At 45.0% G+C, this 24,400-nt stretch overlaps 1 protein-coding gene across 3 annotated transcripts; it reads right to left on the reverse strand.

Annotated features, from left to right (window-relative positions):
- Positions 1 to 274: 274 nt before the first annotated feature.
- nim1ka (NIM1 serine/threonine protein kinase a) lies at positions 275 to 23,308 on the reverse strand. 3 transcript variants are annotated; one of them, XM_021606515.3, is made up of 8 exons: positions 23,169 to 23,308; positions 13,251 to 13,342; positions 10,180 to 10,242; positions 9,735 to 10,008; positions 9,494 to 9,606; positions 2,713 to 2,834; positions 2,394 to 2,540; positions 275 to 2,204 (listed from the first exon to the last, which is right to left on the reverse strand). In XM_021606515.3, the coding sequence occupies exons 4-8, from the start codon at positions 9,941 to 9,943 to the stop codon at positions 1,449 to 1,451; spliced, it is 1,347 nt and encodes a 448-aa protein (XP_021462190.2). In that variant the 5' UTR covers positions 9,944 to 10,008; positions 10,180 to 10,242; positions 13,251 to 13,342; positions 23,169 to 23,308; the 3' UTR covers positions 275 to 1,448. The 3 variants fall into 3 exon arrangements, with proteins under 3 accessions (XP_021462190.2, XP_021462191.2, XP_090094076.1); XM_021606516.3 differs by lacking the exon at positions 10,180 to 10,242 and having other exon boundaries at positions 23,169 to 23,306; XM_090237950.1 differs by lacking the exons at positions 10,180 to 10,242; positions 23,169 to 23,308 and having other exon boundaries at positions 13,251 to 13,634.
- Between the last annotated feature and the right edge of the window lie 1,092 nt (positions 23,309 to 24,400).

The raw sequence follows: 24,400 nt of genomic DNA on the forward strand, positions 1-24,400 counted from the left end.
CAAATAGAATTTGATTTGATACTGTACATTAGGCAAATGCATCATGCCCCCCTTCAGTTTCATCCACAGCTTAGAGTCTACATATGCCGATAAGCCTGATGTGTAGGCTAGTTACTGTTTCTGTACTGCAAGTAAGACATTAGGGTTGTTTCTTGTCAGATACGGTCACCATTTATTGTCCATAATATAAACCCATTAACCCTAGATGAGAAAAAATATGTTTTGTAATGAACATTGACATGTGACGTTTATCAAAACATTACAGGACAACAAAGTATTTCAGCATTTTATTTAATATTTTGAAAATATATATTGGGCAGTAATATGGCATCATAACAATTGAAAATCAAATTATTGGCGTTGACAGGTAAGGTGTACAAATAACCGTCAACCCAACCAGGCCAATAAGGCCAATGTGTTCCTTTCAACCAGTTACCTGCTGATATCTAGCCTGGTCCCAGATCTGTTTGTGCTCTTGCCAACTCCATTGCTTATTGTCAAGCCAAACATGTTTTGCATGACAAGGAGTGAGAAGGAGTTAGCATGATAGCACAAAAAGCAAAAACAGACTGGCTCTCGGGCTAAGAGATATAGACATCCCAAACCTCTCCTCGAGTACCCCCAGCCACCCCAGTTATTTTATGTATACCAGAACTAGCACTGCTGATTCAACAAATGAAGGGCTTGATGATTAGGTAATTATTTGAATCAGCTATGCTAGTTCTGAAATACATCAAAGAAGAAGTGGACTGGCTGGGGGTACTCAAGGAGAAGTTTGGGAAGCACTGTGATAGGATATCATATGGAAAATGAATAAAAAATAACATGCATTTATGAAATAGGAGATGAAAATGTCTAGAATCATGATGGCATGTAACTGGACAAAAAAAATGTCTCTCAAAAACAGTGCAATAAAACATTCGAGAGATAATCATCTCCTGATTTCTAATTCAAATCATCACATTCTTCATTCTCATTAGCCTGGATGCTTGACTCTTTCTGCATTCCACAATGCTACATCTGGTTTTACCAAGCCTCAGTCGCTATACACCAGAGTTGTATAGGATTTATTGCTGCTTGAGGTCATATGAATATACGTATGCGTTAACAGTATATCACTTTGGAGAAAAGCGTCTGCTGGATGACCGTATGAACAATTTTTGCCTTGTCTGGTAAGATAAAGTCGAAGAAGACAGGCACCCAGGCTAAAGTATATTCTCACAGAGACTGATTTAAAAAATAAAACAAATCCTAACATCAATCCCAACTTTAGGATTTAAATAAAAACATTTATCAGCGGTTAACATTTTGTCGATAAACATTCAAGACAGACGTTGTACTGATTTAAAATTCACCACCTCATTCCTCATTCACAGTCACATAAATGTTTACTTTATTGACAAAAAAAACTACAACAAAAGTTCAACTATAGGAGCGAAGGCTTTTCGTCACAGAATCACACAGAGCTTGGAGGTGTGCCGTAAGCTGTGGTACGCCTTTAGCCGGTCCTTTTTACTCACGCTGGACCCGACCACATGTGTAACCACAGGCATGCTCTCCACCGCCCGCCTCTTGTGCGCACGGTGCAACAGAATCCTATAAACGCCCGTAACAGAACTCCTACAGTCCTTCCCCTGATTATTTAAGATATGCTCCGGGGTGATCCCTAGTATCTCCAGCGCCTCCCTCACCTCCGCCTCATCCTCCTCCAACTCTGAAGGCGTGCTCTCGGCCAGATAGGACGGGTCCAGTTTAAAGGGCTCCATGGCCCGAGGGAAGTCTATAGGCAGCAGCCACTCACAGCCCATCATCTGCTCCACACTGCAGCGGTCTGAGGGCTGGGGCTGGAGGATGCCTCTGATCAGCCTCTGGCAGGGCTCCTGTACCCAGGAGGGCAGCACATAGGCCCCCTCTAGAATGCAGCGCTTCAGTTTGGCCACCGTGTCCGCCCTGAAGGGCATGGTTCCTGTCACCATGAAGAACAGCATGACGCCCAGGGCCCAGATGTCTACGAAGACGCCTAGGTAGTGTTCGTCCCTGAAGAGTTCAGGCGCGGCGTAGGGCGGGGAGCCGCAGAACGTGTTGAGGGTCTCATCGCGGCGGCTCAGCGTGCTGAAACCGAAGTCTCCCACCTTGACGCAGGTGCTGCAGGTGTAGAACACGTTCTCTGCCTTCAGGTCACGGTGGATGATGCTGTTGTCATGCTTTGGAGTGGGTCAAATATTTATCTGGTTAACATACCGATATGTACCTTAAATACATCTCATACTCTTTAAATTACATTCAATGTTGCACAACGGAAAAGAAAAGAGACTGCATAATATTTATTTGGGTGGGCTCTGATGATTACACTGAAAAGTGTATGTAAGCAGGACTTCAGCCCTGGGCCATACCATGTGTTTGACAGCCGAGAGGATCTGAGAGAAGACGATCTTGCTGTCGATGTCCGACAGTTTCCCCTCCATGCTAATCTTGGTGTAGAGCTCTCCTCCACCAGCATACTCCATCACCAGGTGTAACCGTGACAATGTCTCCACCACCTGTCACCCGGCAGGAAGGCAGAGAGAGGATGGTCAAGTTGTCTTCTGATAAACTCTGTTTAAGTGCATTGCACTGATGATCTTAGCTTCTGACCAGGCTTTGTGTAACTCATTCCTTATCAACAGTGTGTGTGTGTGTGTGTGTGTGTGTGTGTGCGTGCGTGCGTCTGACCTCGTAGAGACGTATGATGTTGGGGTGGTGTAGTCTCTCCATGCTGGAGATCTCTCTGGACAGTAGCCTCTGGGTCTTCTGGTCCAGCTTGGTCTTATCCAGGATCTTAATGGCCACCTTGTCTGAAGGAGAACAGACAGAGGGACATGTTCATTAAACATAGAAGTTAGTATCAAAAAGAAGAGGCTGAGAGAAGGAGTAAGGCTATTTTAGCTTTTGGTGTTTTATTCTCTATTGAAAAGACTGTGCAATACTTTGTCGATGTCAACACACACTTCATTAGCATATCTGTATTCATAAGCAAGTTATGTGGCCGATGAAATGAGTGCATTCTACATTCTATTCCAAGCTAGGTGGCTTTCCCAAGTATGATGTCATGATAAGGACTGACATTTTTCATACTTTTCGGTTTCATTCTGTCACTATGATAATGGGATATTTATATTCAATATCAGTTGTGGAATGTGGTTCAATATTCCGGGAAATGCCCAAGTCCTGACTTAACACCTGTGGCAAAAGGATGTGTTTTACAGCGATCTAACCAAAGCGATTCAAAACGCATAGCTAGCTAGCCTATCCAAAGGCGACTATCTGCAGATTTTTCTCGAAGTAGCTTGCTTGTTCTGCTGCATTGGCCATCAGTGTGTGCTTGGTGCTAGCTTCCTTCCTGCATGAATCAGGAGAACCTGCAGGAGTTGACCTCAAGGAGAGCTATCTGATGTCTGGGGTTCAGTTCATTCCGTTGTCCCCCAGCATTCTCCTTTACCTCCATGGCTATAATTGAATGAGCTGGAAACACAGAAAACTAATCGCAAACTTCCTAACTAAATGTAACACTGCTAGGCATCTCCACCCATTATCTGGGGGTGCACCAGAGCAAGCAGCTAAAGCCTATGACTGTCTCCGGGACCAAATCCCAGTACGTAGTTTTAAAAGAGCTGTAGAAGCCTAGACAAATCTGCAAACAGTTAGATATAGGCTTATGATATTGCTTTCTTGTATGCTATTCATGGAAACCCATTTTCTTGATTATGGCCTATTCTAAAACAATCAAATATAAGTATTACTCGTTTCAACAAGTACTTTCTTGAAAAGTCGTATTCGACTATTGATGAGACGACAGGAAGGAGCAGAAATAACCAAACGGAAATTATGATCACACATACTGTGTAGGTTGTAGAGAACAAAAAGAACATGAAAACATCCAATTGAACCTATTTAGGAGAAGGGTGAAGCTGGTTCAGATTTGGCTTTGGGGAGGATAAGCTCCTCAGAGGAGGAAAGGGAGGACCATCCTCCTCAGTGAATTTAATACAATTAAAAATAGTGAAACAATAAAAAAAAGTTATCCTTTTTAGAAAAATGTTATACTAAATATACAAAAGTATGTGGACATCCCTTCAAATGAGTGGATTTGGATATTTCAGCCACACCCGTTGCTGCCTGGTGTATAAAATTGAGCACACAGCCATGCAATCTCCATAGACAAACATTGGCAGTAGAATGGCCTTACTGAAGTGGTCAGTGACTTTCAACGTGGCACCGTCATAGGATGCCACCTTTCCAACAAATTCCAACAAGTTCATCAAATTTCTGCCCTACTAGAGCTGCCTCAGTCAACTGTAAGTGCTGCTATTGTGAAGTGAAAACGATTTTTATATTTATTTTTATTTCACCTTTATTTAACCAGGTAGACTAGTTGAGAACAAGTTCTCAATTACAACTGCGACCTGGCCAAGATAAAGCAAAGCAGTGCAACACAAACAACAACAGAGTTACACAAGGAATAAACAAACATACAGTCAATAATACAATAGAAAAAGTCTATATACAGTGTGTACAAATGAGGTAGGATAAGGAAGGTAAGGCAATAAATAGTCCACAGTGGCAAAATAATTACAATATAGCAATTAAACACTGAAGTGATAGATGTGCAGAAGATGAGTGTGCAAGTAGAGATACTGGGGTGCAAAGGAGCAAAATAAATAAAATAAATAACAATATGGGAATGAGGTAGTAGGATGGGCGATTTACATACGGGCTATGTACAGGTGCAGTGATCTGTGAGCTGCTCTGACAGCTGGTGCTTAAAGTTAGTGAGGGAGATAGGAGTGTCCAGCTTCAGTGAATTTTGCAGTTCATTCTAGTCATTGGCAGCAGAGAACTGGAAGGAAAGGCGGCCAAATGAGTAATTGGCTATGGGGGTGACCAGTGAAATATACCTGCTGGAGCGCGTGCTGCTATGGTGACCAGTGAGCTGAGATAAGGCGGGGCTTTACCTAGCAAAGACTTATAGATGACCTGGAGCCAGTGGGTTTGGCGACAAATATGAAGCGAGGGCTAGCCAACGAGAGCATACAGGTTGCAGTGGTGGGTAGTATATGGGGCTTTGGTGACAAAACGGATGGCACTGTGACTGCATCCAATTTGCTGAGTAGAGTGTTGGAGGCTATTTTGTAAATTACATTGCCGAAGTCAAGGATCAGTAGGATAGTATGTTTGGCAGCATGATCGAAGGATGCTTTGTTGCGAAATAGGAAGCCGATTCTAGATTTAATTTTGGATTGGAGATGCTTAATGTGAGTCTGGAAGGAGAGTTTACAGTCTAACCAGATACCTAGGTATTTGTAGTTGTCCACATAAGTCAGAAGCCTCCAGAGTAGGGACGCTGGACAGGCGGGCAGGTGTGGCCAGCGATCGGTTGAAGAGCATGCATTTAGTTTTACTTTTAAGAGCAGTTGGAGGCCACGGAAGGAGAGTTGTAAGGCATTGAGGCTCGTCTGGAGGTTAGTTAACACAGTGTCCAAAGAGGGGCCAGAAGTATACAGAATGGTGTCATCTGCGTAGAGGTGGATCAGAGAATCAACAGCAGCAAGAGCGACATCATTGACGTATACAGAGAAAAGAGTCAGCCTGAAGATTGAACCCTGTGGTACCAACATAGAGACTGCCAGAGGTCCGGACAATAGGCCCTCCGATTTGACACGCTGAACTCTGTCTGAGAAGTAGTTGGTGAAACAGGCAAGGCAGTCCTTTGAGAAACCAAGGCTGTTGAGTCTGCCGATAAGAATGTGGTGATTGCCAGAGTCGAAAGCCTTGGACAGGTCGATGAAGACAGCTGCACAGTATTGTCTTTTATCGATAGCGGTTATGATATCGTTTAGAATCTTGAGCATGGCTGAGGTGCACCCATGACCAGCTCGGAAACCAGATTGCATAGTGGAGAAGGTACGGTGGGATTCGAAATGGTCAGTGATCTGTTTGTTAACTTGGCTTTCGAAAACCTTAGAAAGGCAGGGTAGGATAGATATAGGTCTGTAGCAGTTTGGGTCTAGAGTGTCTCCCCCTTTGAAGAGGGGGATGACCGTGGCAGCTTTCCAAACTTTTGGGATCTCAGACGATACGAAAGAGAGGTTCAACAGGCTGGTAATAGGGGTTGCAACAATTGCGGTGGATAATTTTAGAAAGAGAGGGTCCAGATTGTCTAGCCCGGTTGATTTGTAGGAATTTTGCAGATATTTCAGAACATCAGCTATCTGGATTTGGGTGAAGGAGAAATGGGGGAGGCTTGGGAAAGTTGCTGTGGGGGGTGCAGGGCTGTTGACTGGGGTAGGGATAGCAAGGTGGAAAGCATGGCCAGCCATAGAGAAATGTATTGAAATCATCAATTATCGTGGATTTATCGGTGGTGACAGTGTTTCCTAGCCTCAGTGCAGTGGGCAGCTGGGAGGAGGTGCTCTTATTCTCCATGGACTTTAGAGTGTCCCAGAACTTTTTGGAGTTTGTGCTACAGGATGCAAATTTCTGTTTGAAAAAGGTAGACTATGCTTTCCTAACTGCCTGTGTATATTGGTTCCTAACTTCCCTGAAAAGTTGCATATCGCGGGGGCTATTTGATGCTAATCCAGTACGCCACAGGATGTTTTTGTGTTGGTCAAGGGCAGTCAGGTCTGGAGTGAAACCAGGTCTATATCTGTTCCTAGTTCTAAATATTTTGAATGGGGCATGCTTATTTAAGATGGTGAGGAAAGCAATTTTAAAGAATAACCAGGTATCCTCTACTGACAGAATGAGGTCAATATCCTTCCAGGATACCCGGGCCAGGTCGATTAGACCCATTATGGACGCAGGCAATGAGACAGTGATCGCTGAGATCCTGGTTGGCCGGGGTGTTAAGCATGTCCCAGCATGTCCCAGTTTAGGTCACCTAACAGCATGAGCTCTGAAGATAGCTGGGGGGCAATCAATTCACATATGGGTCCAGGGCACAGCTGGGAGCAGAAGGTGGTCTATAGCAATTGGCAACGGTGAGAGACTTGTTTCTGGAAAGGTGGATTTTTAAAAGTAGAAGCTCAAATTGTTTGGGCACAGACGTCAAGGAGCAACTACGGCTCAGCCGCTAAGTTGTAGGCCACACAACCTCATAGAACGGGACCGCTGAGTGCTGAAGTGCGTAGCGTGTACAAATCGTCTGTCCTCGGTAGCAACACTAACTTCAGCACAAGAGCTGTTCGTCGGGAGCTTCATGAAATGTGTTTCCATAGCCGAACAGCCGCACACAAGCCTAAGATCACCATGCGCAATACCAAGTGTCGGCTGGAGTGGCGTAAAGCTCGCCACCATTGGACTCTGGAGCAGTGGAAATGCGTTCTCTGGAGGGATTAATCACGCTTCACCATCTGGAATCTGGGTCTGGCGGATGCCAGGAGAACTCTACATTCCCCAATGCATAGTGCCAACTGTAAAGTTTGTTGGAGGAGGAATAATGGTCTGAGGATTTTTTCATGGTTCGGGCTAGGCCCCTTATTTCCAGTGAAGGGAAATCTTAATGCAAACAGCATAAAATAATATTCAAGACGATTCTGTGCTTACAAATTTGTGGCAACAGTTTGAGGAAGGCCCTTTCCTGTTTCAGCATGACAATGTATCCACGCACAAAGCGAGGTAAATACAGAAATGGTTTGTCGAGATTGGTGTGGAAGAACTTGACTGGCCTGCACAGAGCCCTGACCTCAACTCCATTGAGTTGGTGGTCAGATGGAACGCCATCTGTGAGCCAGGCCTAATCGCCCAACATACGTGCCCAACCTTACTAATGTGCTCTCTCTCTCTCTCGATTTTATTTAATTTGAGAGCTAGCTTTATTTTGATTTTATTTTCTTCTCACTTTCACTTACTTGGCTAGCGAATGCAGCTAGCTAGTTTAGCCGATTCAAACACCTGACTCTAACAGAGAGGGATGCTATGTTAGCTAGCTGGCTATGGCTATCCAACACTGGAACTCTTCAGGGTAAGGTCAAGGTAAGGTTTTGATTTTATTATTTTATTGCCACCGGGGCTCGCCGGTGTAACTGTTTTATCTGCCGGCACTGTACAGCATGATTGTAGTTGGTTTATTAACATGTTAGTTCTAGTAGCTAGCTATGTTGACTATGACGTTAGCTAATATGTCGACAATGATGTAGGCTGTGTGTGTAGTGGTTAGCGATTATGGTGTGAAGGTTTGGCTTGGAAAGGTTTTGTCACCTGGTCACAGGCACTGAAGTCCACAAGCGAAGGAAAAAGTTGAGAGCGAGTAAATGCAAGAAGAAATTACACAACGAGCAACCATACTATTTGTATGTGGCTTCTATGAAAGTGAACTGTGTTTGCGGTGATCAAATCGGTTGATTAACTTTTCTTAAACAGAAGCAAACAGAACAAAACGGGGATAACATACCTGCATTTGTCCAACAGAAACTCTTGTTTGCAACTGCTGGACTGATAATTACACCCTAGGTCAGCTAGATACACGCAAGAGTGTTCAAGGCGGTATTGAATGTGTCACTGTCTGCCTTTGATTACTCTAATTTGTATCTACGTCTACGTTGCACACGTTATCTAATCTACGTTGTAAACTTTCATTCATAGGCTAGAATGTATCAACCTCATGATGGGTTCAAGGAACATTTGAATATCATGTAGTAGCCTAAACCTATCAATGTTACATTGAGCCGGGTGAATGGATTATGAATGACAGTCATCCAATATGCTGTAATAGAAATAAGGCCATGCTCATCTTAAACAGCTCTGACCACCCTGACCTCACCTGCAGCACCCATACTTGATATCAATAGCATAAATGAATTAATAATATAAAGGTCCCTAAGCGGTGTGATGGTGCTGAGATATCTAATTGTGCTTTGACATGCATAATTAATTAAGACTGGTATTAGTCTCTCTTTCTGCTCTGCCACAGCTTTCAGTGACAGCCTTTAAAAAAGCCCCGGAGCTCATTTTGCTTTGTCGGACTAAGCAAGCGATACCACACACGCACACTCACTCACACTACATACAGTCTTTGATGAAGCATGCAGCAATTCCAGCCGTCGCTAGGGAAACACGAGATCTCTAATCAATCCATCTTTTCAAGGGCAGCAGACAAGCTGTCTCGCTGTGGCTGATTCCGACCACAGGCCCAAACCACTGGCTCATTAGCAAACAGCTATCTAAGGATACGGTATTATTAGCTCATTGATGAAAACAGCAAGTCAGTCATCACTGTGGTTTGAGACTTTGCTGGAGCAGAGGATCTGGGATTTTCCGAGAACTATTCAACTCAAGCCAGCATATTTAGTGAAGATTGGCCAGGCCTAAATATATATTCTCACTTTTACTGGTCAATGAATTGAATAATTTAAAAGATTCAAAGGTTTGGTGAGCATCTACAGTACAGCAGGGCTGTGTCTGTTATGTTAAACATCAGCTAATGTGTTTGCTGCTTGGCAGGGGTCTTCCTTACCGTTGGTGAGGGCGTGGATCCCCAGTTTGACATGGGAGAAGTTTCCACAGCCGATCTCCCCGCGGACCTTGTAGAAGCCGATACGTCGGCCCACTGTGAGCTCACGGACCACCCTGTCAGTAGGGTTACCAGAGGGGTTGCCAAATAATCATCATTAACAAAGGATTCAGAAAAACAATACATGATAATTAATTTTCTTTCTTGTTGTGTTCTAAGAGAGTGTTGGGCGTCCTGGTTCTACCTGTCGTCCTGGCACATGTCGAGGTTGAGCCTCTCCAGGGGGGTGAGTTGGCGGGCAGGAACCCCCTCATCATCTGTAGCGATGTCTGAGCTGTCCTGACGGCTCCAGCGGGCATATCTCCTGTCCTGACCGCCTGTACTCCCAGAGCCCCTGGAGCTCCCCACCGTAGCCCCAGCAGGGACTACCCCAGAGGGGCACACGGCCGTCATCCTACCCAGGATGCCTAGGATGGGGGTAGCTCATGGCTGGAGGGGGTTCTGATGCAAGGCACCACCTGTGGGAGAACACACAGAACAGAACGTTATCATGAGGGAAATACCCAGAGCCCTGTTCAATCCAGTCTATAAAACCCATTTTCTGGGCTGCAAAAACACAGACTTCTTTTATTTTATTCATGATCTCACCAAAACCAAACTAAAAGCGAAGAGCAAAGTGTGAATCTCACCTTTATACATAGGGTCCATGTAGAGAACTTTTCTGTTGACCGAATGTCCAGACGACCGCAGATCTAAGCCAGCGAGACAAAACAGAGGCTACTATTCTATTCCTCAAGTGCGTCTCTCCAGACCTTCGATGGACTGCAGTTTGAACACTCCCTTAACCAAGATGGTTGATGACAGTTTCTGACCCATAGCTCAAGGAAGTTAACCCCAGACCGTTTGTAAGCCCAACTTGTTGCTCTAGATCATTCTTTGAAACAGAGGATGGCTTAGAGTGAACAACAGTTCACCTCAGTCTGCTGGCTCTCTCATTAGTGCAGCTGCGTTTTAATTGGCTCTTTGATTCCCTGAGATATAAATAGCCCACAGGTGGTGGAGGAGGGGGGAGGGAGGAAAGGAATATGGCTGAACGTTAAGGTGCTGCCATGGGGTACTTCCTTAAACGCCCCACAAAGTTGTCCATCTCTTGGGGGGGCAGGTAGCCTAGTGGTCAATAACCGAAAGGTTGTTGAATTGAATCCCTCAGCTGACAAGGTAAAAATCTGTTGTTCTGCCCCTGAACAAGGCAGTTAACCCACTGTTCCCAGGTAGGCTGTCATTGTAAATAAGAATGTTGTTAATTAACTGACTTGCCTAGCTAAATAAAGATAAACAAATGTAAATTGGAACAATTAACTCAGTTGAAACATTAACTCTTCTCCCATTCTCTCGTCTCTTCTCTCTAAAACACTGGTGCAGGGATTAATGAAGACAGTTGCTACATCTTTTAATCCCGGCTTTATTCATTGTGTGTGTGAGCATGTGTGTGTGTGTGTGTGTGTGTGTGTGTGTGAGGGTAGTATACAGAATATGTGTACATACTTGTGGACAAGTGTTAATAAATGTCTGCTTACCTGTGTGAACACTCAAACACACTCACAAACTGATTAGAACATATTTTGTTTTCAGGAGATGATTAGGTGACAAGTGTGTGTGTGTGTGTGTGTGTGTGCAGGCGAATTTGTACACGTGTGTCTGTGCTAGTTCATTCACACGTGTGCATCTGTACGTGTGTGTGATTAGGTGATAACTCCTTGTTCTGAAAGCTCTAACAATGTCCCTGGAGTAGATGCGGAGGTAGCTTTACACTCATTAATGTGTTTATTATGGATGGTAAAGGGAAACAAGGTTTTCTAACCTAGCACTAACTCACTTAGCACCACTGTCATGTGTCATGTCCAAGGGTCTAACCTATGCTCATAGGGCCAGTTTGCCGGACACAGATTAGCCTTCCCAATTAAGAACTTTTAATTGAGATTCTCCATTGATAATGCTTTTTTAGTCCAAGACTAGGCCTAATATGTGTCTGGGAAATGCCAAACAGATTATAGGGCCTACTTTGTGATTATTAAGAATGAATCACAACGCACTCTTCAGCTGACGTATCAGAGGGATGCACTAAACAGACAGAGAGAGAGCGAGAGGAGTAAAGAGGGTTTGAATCTTTGAAGGTGAGCACACTTGAGTTCATCGGTCTGAGAACCCACCCACACTATAATAACCTGTAATGCAGCATGATCCTCTCCATCATAGCAAAGGGTTAGGTCCTTTATCCTCAGCCCAAACACCAGACCCACTACTGTTCTCACACAACCACACTGCTCTCTAATCCTACACCGATGTATCTCAGACATGACCGGCCAATAGCCATACACCATCACCGACAGACAAACGTCAACAGAGGAGGGACGCCTGTGTATGCAGGTTTTCAGTCCAATTCCAGGCATTTGCTATCTACATTTGCTTTTCCAGAATATACAACTATAGTACATTTCTACAAATACCGATTGATCGATTCCGCAGCAAGTACCAATCTAAATGTGCATAATCATGATCTTATATAAACACCTCATTAAGACACATGATCTCTCAAAACAGAATATCCCTCGTCTTGCCAGGAGCTCCCCTATTCAATGTCTATTAAGGGGAAGCAGTGGAGGTGGAGCGTAGCAAATCAAAGAGATTCCCCTTTGTGACCTCTCCCATCTGTCCAGCCTTCAAACACCTTTCTGCCTTTCTGTGTCTCTCTAGCATGAATATCTAACGATTGATCTGAGGCCGACTAAAAAGGACTCGCCAAGAGAGAAGAGGGCTCCGCTTTTACAGCACAAAGCGAACACTGCTCCGCAAAGTATAATTATGCTATAACAAGCACTGCACCTGCTATAACATCTGCTAAACTGAGCAATAAACTTTGATTTGATATTAGCCATTTATGTGAGCGTGCAGACACACACACACGAAAGGTGTTGTTTGTGAATTGTAATTGGCAGCTGATACACCTGAGTGTATAGAGTACCTAAAAGGTGACATCAGTAAATCGATGGATTCCCGAGTGGCACAGTGGTCTAAGGCACTGCAACTCAGCGCAAGAGGCGTCACTACAGTGCCTGGTTCGAATTCAGGCTGTATCACATCCGGCCGTGATTGGGTGTCCCATAGGGCGGCGCACAATTGGCCCAGTGTTGTCCAGGTTCGGCCGGGGTAAGCCGTCATTGTAAATAAGAATAATTTGTTCTTAACTGACTTGCCTAGTTAAATAAAGGTTAAATAAAATGGGAAATGTTTGTGTTTAGGGTCAGGTTGACAACTCCACTTGGTTGCTTGGCAATGGACAGTGAGCATATTTGTGTGCATCTCTATTCTGGATTAGGTATTAACTGGTGAATGTGAAGAGAGAGCAGAGCACTGTGTTCACAATTACACATTGCTTCATTGAGTTTAAATCACACACACCACAGGAGGTTGGTGGCACCTTAATTGGGGAGGATGGGCTTGTGGTTATGGCTGGAGCGGAACAGGTGGAATGGTATCAAATACATCAAACACATGGTTAGATGCCATTCCATTTGCTCCGTTCCAGCCATTATTATGAGCCGTCCTCCCCTCAGCAGCCTACACTGACACACACATACATACATTCATACACACACACTAGCTAAATGACGCTACCTTTCTGTATGGTGTAGGCAATATCAAATTAGAACTACATGGTAAAAATACTTATTCACGAGCCTGTAAAAGAGATTCAACTCACCAGTCAAATAGCAGCAGACAGGGGCTAAGGATCCATTAGGATGGTTGGTGGTGGAGGGCTGGTCCAAGCTCTGGTGATCCTCTTCGTTTACTCTGCAATAACAATGGCGAAAACAATAATGGAAGAATCCATCCACAACACGTAACGCAGGTCTGAAGTGCACTCCACTCTCCCTACATGTAGGCTACCAGTTGTATGAAAGGATGTATTTTCCTTGAGAGAAGCACTGGTACTGCAGCTCACAACACCAGGTAGCTTTGGGGAAATGCTTTCTATGAAAGGGATCCTCCTCTTCCTTTGACTAAAACTCTCTCTCACTCCCACTGTCTTTTTCTCTCTCCCTCTCTGAATTCTCTCTCTTAGTCTTGGTCTGCTTGTGTGTGTGTGTGTCTGTAATTTTCTCTCTTTTACACACACACACACACACACACACACACACACACACACACACACACACACACACACACACACACACACACACACACGGAGGGAGGGCTCTGGCCACACAAAGCTCCCCTGTGTGATAATTGAGATGTGCGGTTGTGGAGAATAAAGAGCTGAGCGGTGAAAGGACAGGGACAATAGCGGCTGTGGGCCTTAGTAACAGAGAGACAGGCCTCTCTAGAATCTGTGGGACAAACATTTCACATTTCCAAAAAGGACTGACCCAAATCTCCCCACTGCTATAACCCCTCTTGTGCACGCACACGCACACCAGAAATTGTCTCTAGCATTTTCCACACACTGGCCTATTACATTATTTGAGATAATAATAATTTTGCAAGAGAAAAACAAGTGAGACAGGCACTCTGGGCTAAAAATGGACCAGCCCATCTGGCATTTGCCCGAAACACCAGATCACCAGTCCGCCTCTGCGCACACACACACAAATGTTCCCTTGCTCTGAGTCATGGAGCCCCAGCCAAAGAAACATAATCTGGGCATTTCTACAGGCCTGGTTAGGTACATGAGTGGGTCTGCTTTAAAAGCACACATGGGATGTGACCAGTGCTGTTTTTACAGCTTGGCAAAAAAAAGATTACAAAAAGAAAACCAGCCCTGTCGCGGACCAGGATGTCCTGCTCCCAGGCAGACTAAAAAACTTCTTTGCTCTCTTTGAGGACAATACAGTGCCACTGACATGGCCCGCTACCAGAACCTGCAGACTCTCCTTCACTGCAGCCGACGTGAGTAAAACATTTAAACGTGTTAACCCTCGCAGGGCTGCAGGCCCAGACGGCATCCCCAGCCGCGTCCTCAGAGCATGCGCAGACCAGCTGGCTGGTGTGTTTACGGACATATTCAATCAATCCTTATCTATGTCTGCTGTTCCCACATGCTTCAAGAGGGCCACCATTGTTCCTGTTCCCAAGAAAGCTAAGGTAACCGAGCTAAATGACTACCGCCCCGTAGCACTCACTTCTGTCATCATGAAGTGCTTTGAGAGACTAGTCAAGGATCATATCACCTCCACCCTACCTGACACCCACTCTAATTTGCTTACCGCCCCAATCGGTCCACAGACGACGCAATCGCAACCACACTGCCCTAACCCATCTGGACAAGAGAAATACCTATGTGAGAATGCTGTTCATCGACTACAGCTCAGCATTTAGCACCATAGTACCCTCCAAACTCGTCATCAAGCTCGAGACCCTGGGTCTCGACCCCGCCCTGTGCAACTGGGTACTGGACTTCCTGACGGGCCGTCCCCAGGTGGTGAGGGTAGGTAAACAACATCTCCGCCCTGCTGATCCTCAACACTGGGGCCCCACAAGGGAGCGTTCTGAGCCCTCTCCTGTACTCCCTGTTCACCCACGACTGCGTGGCCATGCACGCCTCCAACTCAATCATCAAGTTTTCAGACGACACTACAGTGGTAGGCTTGATTACCAACAACAACAAGACGGCCTACAGGGAGGAGGTGAGGACCCTCGGAGTGTGGTGTCAGGAAAATAACCTCACACTCAACAAAACAAAGGAGATGATCGTGGACTTCAGGAAACAGCAGAGAGAGCACCCCCCCATCCACATCGACGGGACAGTAGTGGAGAGGGTAGTAAGTTAAGTTCCTCGGCTTACACATCACGGACAAACTTAATTGGTCCACCCACACAGACAGCGTTGTGAAGAAGGCGCAGCAGCGCCTTTTCAACCTCAGGAGTCTGGAGAAATTTGGCTTGTCACCAAAAGCACTCAAACTTCTACAGATGCACAATCGAGAGCATCCTGTCGGGCTGTATCACCGCCTGGTACGGCAACTGCTCCGCCCATAACCGTAAGGCTCTCCAGAAGGTAGTGAGGTCTGCACAATGCATCAACGGGGGAAAACTACCTGCCCTCCAGGACACCTACACCACCCGATATCACAGGAAGAACATAAAGATCATCAAGGACAACAACCACCCAAGCCACTGCCTGTTCACCCCGATATCATCCAGAAGGCGAGGTCAGTATAGGTGCATCAAAGCAGGGACCGAGAGAATGAAAAACAGCTTCTATCTCAAGGCCATCAGACTGTTAAACAGCCACCACTAACATTGAGTGGCTGCTGCCAACATACTGACTCAATCTCTAGCCACTTTAATAATGGAAAAATGGATGTAAAAAATGTATCACTAGCCACTTTAAACAATGCCAATTAATATAATGTTTACATACCCTACATTACTCATCTCATACAGTGGGGCAAAAAAGTATTTAGTCAGCCACCAATTGTGCAAGTTCTCCCACTTAAAAAGATGAGAGAGGCCTGTAATTTTCATCATAGGTACACTTCAACTATGACAGACAAAATGAGGAAAAAAAATCCAGAAAATCACATTGTATGATTTCTAATGAATTTATTTGCAAATTATGGTGGAAAATAAGTATTTAGTCACCTACAAACAAGCAAGATTTCTGGCTCTCACAGACCTGCAACTTCATCTTTATGAGGCTCCTCTGTCCTCCACTCGTTACCTGTATTAATGGCACCTGTTTGAACTTGTTATCAGTATAAAAGACACCTGTCCACAACCTCAAACAGTCACACTCCAAACTCCACTATGGCCAAGACCAAAGAGCTGTCAAAGGACACCAGAAACAAAATTGTAGACCTGCACCAGGCTGGGAAGACTGAATCTTATTAGTAAATGGAAGACATACAAGACAACTGATAATCTCCCTCGAACTGGGGCTCCACGCAAGATCTCACCCCATGTGGTCAAAATGATCACAAGAACGGTGAGCAAAAATCCCAGAACCACACAGGGGAACCTAGTGAATGACCTGCAGAGAGCTGGGACCAAAGTAACAAAGCCTACCATCAGCAAGGGCATTGAAGATGAAACGTGGCTGGGTCTTTGAGCATGACAATGATCCCAAACACACCGCCCGGGCAACGAAAGAGTGGCTTCGTAAGAAGCATTTCAAGGTCCTGGAGTGGCCTAGCCAATCTCTAGATCTCAACCCCATAGAAAATCTTTGGAGGGAGCTGAAAGTCCGTGTTGCCCAGCAACAGCCCCAAAACATCACTGCTCTAGAGGAGATCTGCATGGAGGAATGGGCCAAAATACCAGCAACAGTGTGTGAAAACCTTGTGAAGACTTACAGAAAACGTTTGACCTCTGTCATTGCCAACAAAGGGTATATAACAAAGTATTGAGATAAACTTTTGTTATTGACCAAATACTTATTTTCCACCATAATTTGCAAATAAATTCATTAAAAATCCTACAAATGTGATTTTCTGGATTTTTTTTGTCATTATGTCTGTTGAAGTGTACCTATGATGAAAATTACAGGCCTCTCATCTTTTAAGTGGGAGAACTTGCACAATTGGTGGCTGACTAAATACTTTCTTGCCCCACTGTATGTATATACTGTACTCAATACCATCTATTGCATCTTGTCTATGCCGTTCTGTACCATCACTCATTCATATATCTTTATGTACATATTCTTTATACCTTTACACTTGTGTGTATAAGGTAGTAGTTCTGGAACTGTTAGGTTAGATTACTTGTTGGTTATTACTGCATTGTCGGAACTATAAGCACAAGCATTTTGCTACACTCGCATTAACATCTGCTAACCATGTGTATGTGACAAATAAAATTTGATTTGATTTGAGAGTACAGTCGTCCCCTGGGCGGTGTGGTGCCTGGGAAAAGGTTGATCCGGCAGTCATAGGGTCGGTGTGGAGGAAGTGAAGTGGCCCGGGCCTTACTGAAAACCTCCGGAGGTCCTGGTACAGCGCGGGAATGGCGGAGAGGTCCGGAGCAACTTCCGAGCCCACCGGACGATGTCCCGGGGCAGGCTGCGCTGACTTCAGGCAATGGGAGTGGTAAAAACAGGCTCCGACCCATGATGGCACCAACAGTACAATCAATAATGGGATAGTGTCACTGGAACCAAGGGAATCCCAAAACCACGGCACCTGAGGAAACTTATTGTGGGTGACCCGGCCTATAGAGCGTCCGTCCAGTGCTCTAATGTCCATGGGAATGGAGAGGGGCTGAGTGGGGAAGCCCAGCTTGGACACCAGGGTAGCGTCCATAAAACTCTTATTGGAGAGTCAATGAGTACCCTGAGAGATTACGACAGGTTCCCCCACAGCAGGATGGCGTGGAAAGCGGTGCGAGTAAGGGGAGAGGAAAAGTTATCCGTATTGCCCACCAGAGTACTCACCCCTACTGGTGAGCCTGGTCTTTTAGTGGACAGGAGGACATGAAATGACCAGTGGTCCCTCAATATAGGCAACTCTTCGTGTGAAGCCTGTGTAGACGTTCAGGTAGGGACAGCCTTGCTCTGCCTAGTTGCATCCGCTGAGGAAGAGGTGATTCAGCAGACTTCAGAGACTTTCGGGGAACTCAAGAGTCCTCTCGGCAACGGAGACGTCGGGGACTTCTGGGATGCCTCGGAGGCGAGGTGGAATCCTTGGGTGGGTAAGTGGAATCGGATCCCCTCTCCTTCCTGCGTTCCTGTAGCCATCCATTGATCCGGATGGTAAAGATCCGTCGGTAGTTCACAGGCTGCTAGTTCATCCTTAACCTCCACCGATACTCCATGCAGGAACGTGTCCAACAGCGATTCCGGGTTCCAGGCACTCTCAGTTGCCAACGTGTTGAAATCCACTGCATAGGTTGCCACACTGCGGGAGTCTTGCTGAATCTGGAGTAACTTCCAGGTAGTCTCTCTCCTGGACCATGGAGAATCGAAAACCTTCTTCACCTCTGCCACAAACTCCTCTAACAGTCAGCATACGGCTGACTGTTGTTCCCACACGGCCGTAGCCCAGGCGAGAGCCCTCCAAGACATCGGCGTGATGAGATACTCTATCTTCGAGCAATCTTCGAGCAGTCTGAGGGGAAAGAGGAGGGCTGCAGCTCGATGATGAGAGAACACAAATTCCCAACTCTCCAGGAAACGGTTCCAGGGGTGGTAAGCGGAGCTCCCGGGAATCCAGGGTGGCCGGTGAGGCCACGCTGCTAACAACTGGGTCACTGAGGGGCTGGGAGGTTACCGTCGCGGTAGGCTGTCTGACAGACAACCCGCGGATTTGCTCCAGCAAACAATGCAAATAGTTTGGATAGCCATTTGATTACCTTTTCATAAGTCTTATGGCTTGGGGGCTTGGGGGAAAAACTGTTGAGAAGCCTTTTGGTCCTAGACTTGGTGCTCCAGTACCGCTTGCCATGCAGTGGTAGAGAGAACAGTTTATGACTGGGGTGGCTGGGGTCGTGCCTTCCAATAGTGGCTCCTTGGGAGTAGATGGTGTTGGAAAGCTGGTCTGCTGGGTCCGTCAAGGCCAGTTTGTACTGTCAAGGCTCAGGAAAAGACCCAGATGCAGATTGTTACTTCGAAACTAAAGTTTATTACAAAAACAGGGGGGCAGGCAAATGACAGGTCAAGGGCACGCAGAGGTTAGTAGTCCAGAGCAGAGTCTGAAAGGTACAGAATGGCAGGAAGGTTCAGGGTCAGGGCAGGTAGAGGTCAGTGATTCAGGGTGGTGTGACAAGGTACAGAATGACAGGCAGGCTCAGGGTAGGCAGAATGGTCAAAAAATGGGAAAGCTAAAAAAAACAGGAACTAGAGACAGAAAGTAGCATGGGAAAAAACGCTGGTAGGCTTGACGAAACAAAACGAACTGGCAACAGACAAACAGAGAACACAGGTATAAATACACTGGGGATAATGAGGAAGATGGGCGACACCTGGAGGGGGGTGGAGACATGCACAAAGACAGGTGAACCAGATCAGGGTGTGACAATACTGGTACTACCAGGCTTGAAGTTAGTCTCAGAAATTGTCCATCAAACACTAAGGTAAATGCCAGACTGTAAAATTAAGCATTACTGACAAATGAACATGGAGATATAATGCATTCGGAAAGTATTCGGACCCCTTTGACTTTTTCCACATTTTGTTACACTACAGCCTTATTCTGAAATTGATTAAATAGATTTTTCCCCTCATCAATCTATACACAATTCTCCATAATGACAAAGCAAAAACAGTTTTTTAGAAAGTTTTGCTCATTTATTCAAATAAAAAACTGAAATATCAAATTTACATAAGTATTCTGAACCTTTACTCAGTACTTTGTTGAATCACCTTTGGTAGCGATTACAGCCTTGAGTCTTCTTGGGAATGACACTACAATCTTGGCACATCTGTATTTGGGGAGTTTCTCCCATTCTTCTATGCAGATCCTCTCAAGCCCTGTCAGGATGGATGGAGAGCGTTGCTGCACAGCTATTTTCAGGTCTCTCCAGAGATGTTCGATTGGGTTCAAGTCCGGGCTCTGGCTGTGCCACTCAAGGACATTCAGAGACTTGTCCCAAAGCCACTTCTGCATTGTCTTGGCTGTGTGCAAAGGGTTGTCGTCTGTTGGAGGGGTACCTTCGCCCCCAGTCTGAGGTCCTGAGCGCTCTGGAGCAAGTTTTCATCAAGGATCTCTCTGTACGTTGCTCTGTTCATCTCTTCCTCGATCCTGACTAGTCTCTCAGTCCCTGCCGCTGAAAAACATCTCCACAGCATGATGCTGCCACCACCATTCTTCACCATAGGGATGGTGCCAGGTTTCCTCCAGAAATGTTACTTGGCATTCAGGCCAAAGAGTTCAAATCGGTTTCATCAGACCCGAGAATCTTGTTTCTCATGGTCTGGGAGTCCTTTATGTGCCTTTTAGCAAACTGCAAGCGGGCTGTCATGTGCCTGTTACTGAGGAGTGGCTTCGGTCTGGCCACTCTACCATAAAGGCCTGATTGGTTGTCCTTCTGAAAGGTACTCCCATCTCCACAGAGGAACTCTGGAGCTCTGTCAGAGTGACCATCAGGTTCTTGGTTCCCTCCTTCCCTCCAAGGCCCTTCTCACCCGATTGCTCAGTTTGGTTGGGCGGCAGCTCTAGGAAGTGTCTTGGTGGTTACAAACATATTTAATTTAAGAATGATGGCCACTGTGTTGTTGGGGACCTTCAATGCTGCAGACAGTTTTTGGTACCCTTCCAGATCTGTGCCTCGACACAATCCTGTCTCAGAGCTCGAAATCAAATCAAATTTGTCACGTGCGCCGAATATAACAGGTGTAGAGACCTTACAGTGATATGCTTACTTGCAGGCTATAACAATAATGCAAAAAAGGTATTAGGTGAACAATAGGTAAGTAAAGAAATGAAACAACAGTAAAAAGACAGGCTATATACAGTAGCGAGGCTATAAAAGTAGCGAGGCTACATACAGACACCGGTTAGTCAGGCTGATTGAGGTAGTATGTACATGTAGATATGGTTAAAGTGACTATGCATATATGATGAACAGAGAGTAGCAGTAGCGTAAAAGAGGGGTTGGTGGGTGGCGGGACACAATGCAGATAGCCCAGTTAGCCAATGTGCGGGAGCACTGGTTGGTCGGCCCAATTGAGGTGAAAAAAAAAGTAAAGGGAGTGTGAATACTTTCCGAATGCACTGTATAGCCTTGGCCTAGTAATCACTCATGGGCCTCCCCACCCTAAGAATGACATTCTGTGAACACTAGGTAAAGAACATACGATTCAAACAAGAAACCCAGCAGACTTGATTAGACCAATCATATAAAACGCCTTCAGAAGGGAGAGGAGTTTGATTACGTAGACAGCATCAGCAATTTGTCGGTGTAGGCAGAACAACAATCAGGAGAGAGAGCGAGAGAGAGAGAGAGAGAGAGAGAGAGAGAGAGAGAGCGAGAGAGAGAGAGAGGTTCATCTGATCAGAATAACTCAACTTCAATCAGTGAACACATTGAGTGACCACCGCTTACCAAGATCAAGTAGAGCTGGAAACAGATCAAAGAGAATCTTCCTTTGAGACTAGTTCTAAATAGATCTATCTTATATAGTACAAGGTATGTGTTTTGTGCCCTGTTTGTGACGGGAGATAAAGGAAGCTGTATGAGGAGTGACTTCCAGGTCACACACACACACACATCCCCAGCGGTCTGATGAAGTTACCATGACACTGTACAGAGGGAGAGAGGTGTTTTCACACTGCTGTAAGCACTCGGGGGAACACATGCACACCAGCTAAAATGATGGCTTGGACGAGGTATCACCAGTGACTCATTGATTGTACCAACTCACTGAGCAAGTGCTATCCTATCCATGCCACATCAACAGAAACACATAAGGTGTTAGGTAGAGAACAGTCCCAGGTCAGTGAGAACAGAGTGAATTGTATGATATTCTACATTATATTTAGCCTACACCTGTTCTATTCAACTCTATGGTCTCTACATCCTAATGAATCTCTTTGGGACATATCTTTAATTTGTGAGCAATTTGGCAATGATCTACAAAATAGAAAAGAGAAAAAGTGTTAAGAAGTTATGAGGTGCCTTGACCAGTGACAAGAGCCATTTCCGCTGCATTGTATCTCAATAACCTATTCACTTTCTTGTATTCTCTAATCAGAACACTTTAAAGCAGCTTTTATCTTATAAAATCCGATTCATGTGTAATGTGCTCCGTGTGATGGAGCATCGGAGGCAAAGGAAACAGACAGTCTGTCTAACAGCCACACAACAGTAGCCTATAGGCTCCCCACATTTGAGTGTTTCTAGAATTGTAATGGAAGTGGTCAGAATAATATGTTTAGCCCTCAGACCTAATCACTAAGCATTAGCTCAATGGGATAAGGCATTCCTGAATTTCTCAGACAACCCAGGTTTGATAGCAGGTTAGTTGCAAATTCTGGTTCACATTACAGGGAGCATGGTATAAAGACCTCACAACTAATTTACCCTATCCATCCTACGAAACTAGGCAGCTTTGACTCAGGTATTCCATGCATCATTCTTGACACATCACACACAGAGAGAGAGAGAGAGAGAGAGAGAGAGAGAGAGAGAGAGAGAGAGATACACAGACACACCTGTGTGTGGTCTCCCTCCACATTGGTGCTTCAGTCTCTAAACATCTAAACTTTAATGCTCAGTTAATCCCCTTTATCTATAGCAGTGTATCTCAAGTCAATGCTATTACATGATTTCCGACTATAGTGGCCTATAACCAACCTCTGCCCATTTCATCTGTCCACGAGAGAGTACTGCCCACTATGCTACCCCTAGACGCTGCTCATATGATCGATCTGTTGAATTAATAATAGGCCAACACTGTTCTTATAAGTTTCAGTGATGTTCACAACATGTCATGTACCTGGTCTGTTTCAACCACAGCCACAAGGTAGCCTAAACGTGACAATAAAACGACATCGAGAACAGCAAGAACAGAACAGAACAGATTGACACAGGGTAGGCTACAATAACATTCAGGACGTCAGAAGCGGCGTCACCTACACATAAACATCATGAGAACGCAGCCATCCAGCAGAACATTGCTATTCATTTTACTTGGCCAGCCTGTCAGCTATGCACAACACATGAAACACCCATGTCGCCTTACCTTTCTGTATTACACGCAGACGCCGATTCAAAAGGCAAAATTACCGACAGAATTTATTCGGGGGACAACTATTTTACCCTGTAGTGTTGTCACTGATGGCAATTGCCACTTTGCTTCGCAACCAGCCAGCTTGCGACAGAGGGAATCCCTTTGAGTGACAGTTTCTTTGGCCAATTAGGTACGGCAGGGAGTGTTATCTGCCTCTCTTTAGCCAATGCATAAACGCGTTTGATAGCCTTGGCTGGAGTCCATGGGCATAGACAGAGGATTCGTTCAGCACCACTGAGCTCTCCGTACACTGAGCTAGTCCTGTCTAAATTCTTTCTGCTTGCGGTTCAATTGTCAGTTCAAACAGGAGGGGGAGCGGGGAAATCCCTGTCTTGTGCCCCATTCTAAAGCAATTTCATCAGATAATGTATTATTTGTGTACATTTTTTGCTATATTTTTATTAAACATATTATTTCAGCTGGAAAGTTGAAAGCTTCCAAAGTTTTGAAAATAAAAAGGCCATTCAAGATGTTAAAAGTCTTTGCAGCATCAACAGCCATTATTGAAACATCTCTATCTTTTTGTTGTTGTATTGTACTAAACTGAAACATGTTCTTGTATTTGTTTTGTATTTCATTTGAATAAACCCTGTTTGATATGTAGAAAGAAGAGGAAGGGAAGCGCTACAAAGGTACAAGGGGTGAATTGGTCATCAAATAGAAAGGAGGACCAAGGCCCTCTTCTTATGATTAATTAAAATGCCTTTATTTGTAAGGCATGCTCAATAGAAACAAAAGTTTTAAAACCTGACGCGTTTCGGCTGCATGGCCTTCCTCAGGGAGTACAAAGAAATAATACAGTGTCCTCTTTTGAACAGCTTTTGAACAATTGGAAAAGCTGTTGGAAAAGCTGTTCAAAAGAGGACATTTTATTATTTCTTTGTACTCCCTGACAAAGGCCATGCTGCCAAAACGCGTCGGGTTTAAAAAAAAATTGTTTCTATTGAACATGCCATACAAATAAAAGCATTTTAATAAATTGTATGAAGAGGGCCTTGGTCCTCCTTTCTTCCTGTTTGATATGTATCAAGTCTGGTAAGACCTTTTCCATTCTATTGCTTATAAGCTTTGTTATTATTTTATTGTCACAATTTATTAAACTTGTTGGTCCAATCAGCAGGGGACTCTTCAGATTTTCCTGGTTTTAATACAATTGAAATAACAGTTTGGTACATGGAACTAGG

Source organism: Oncorhynchus mykiss, chromosome 6 (genome assembly GCF_057628025.1).
Source record: "Oncorhynchus mykiss isolate SJ-2025 chromosome 6, ASM5762802v1, whole genome shotgun sequence".
In the NCBI taxonomy this organism is placed as follows: Eukaryota; Metazoa; Chordata; class Actinopteri; order Salmoniformes; family Salmonidae; genus Oncorhynchus; species Oncorhynchus mykiss.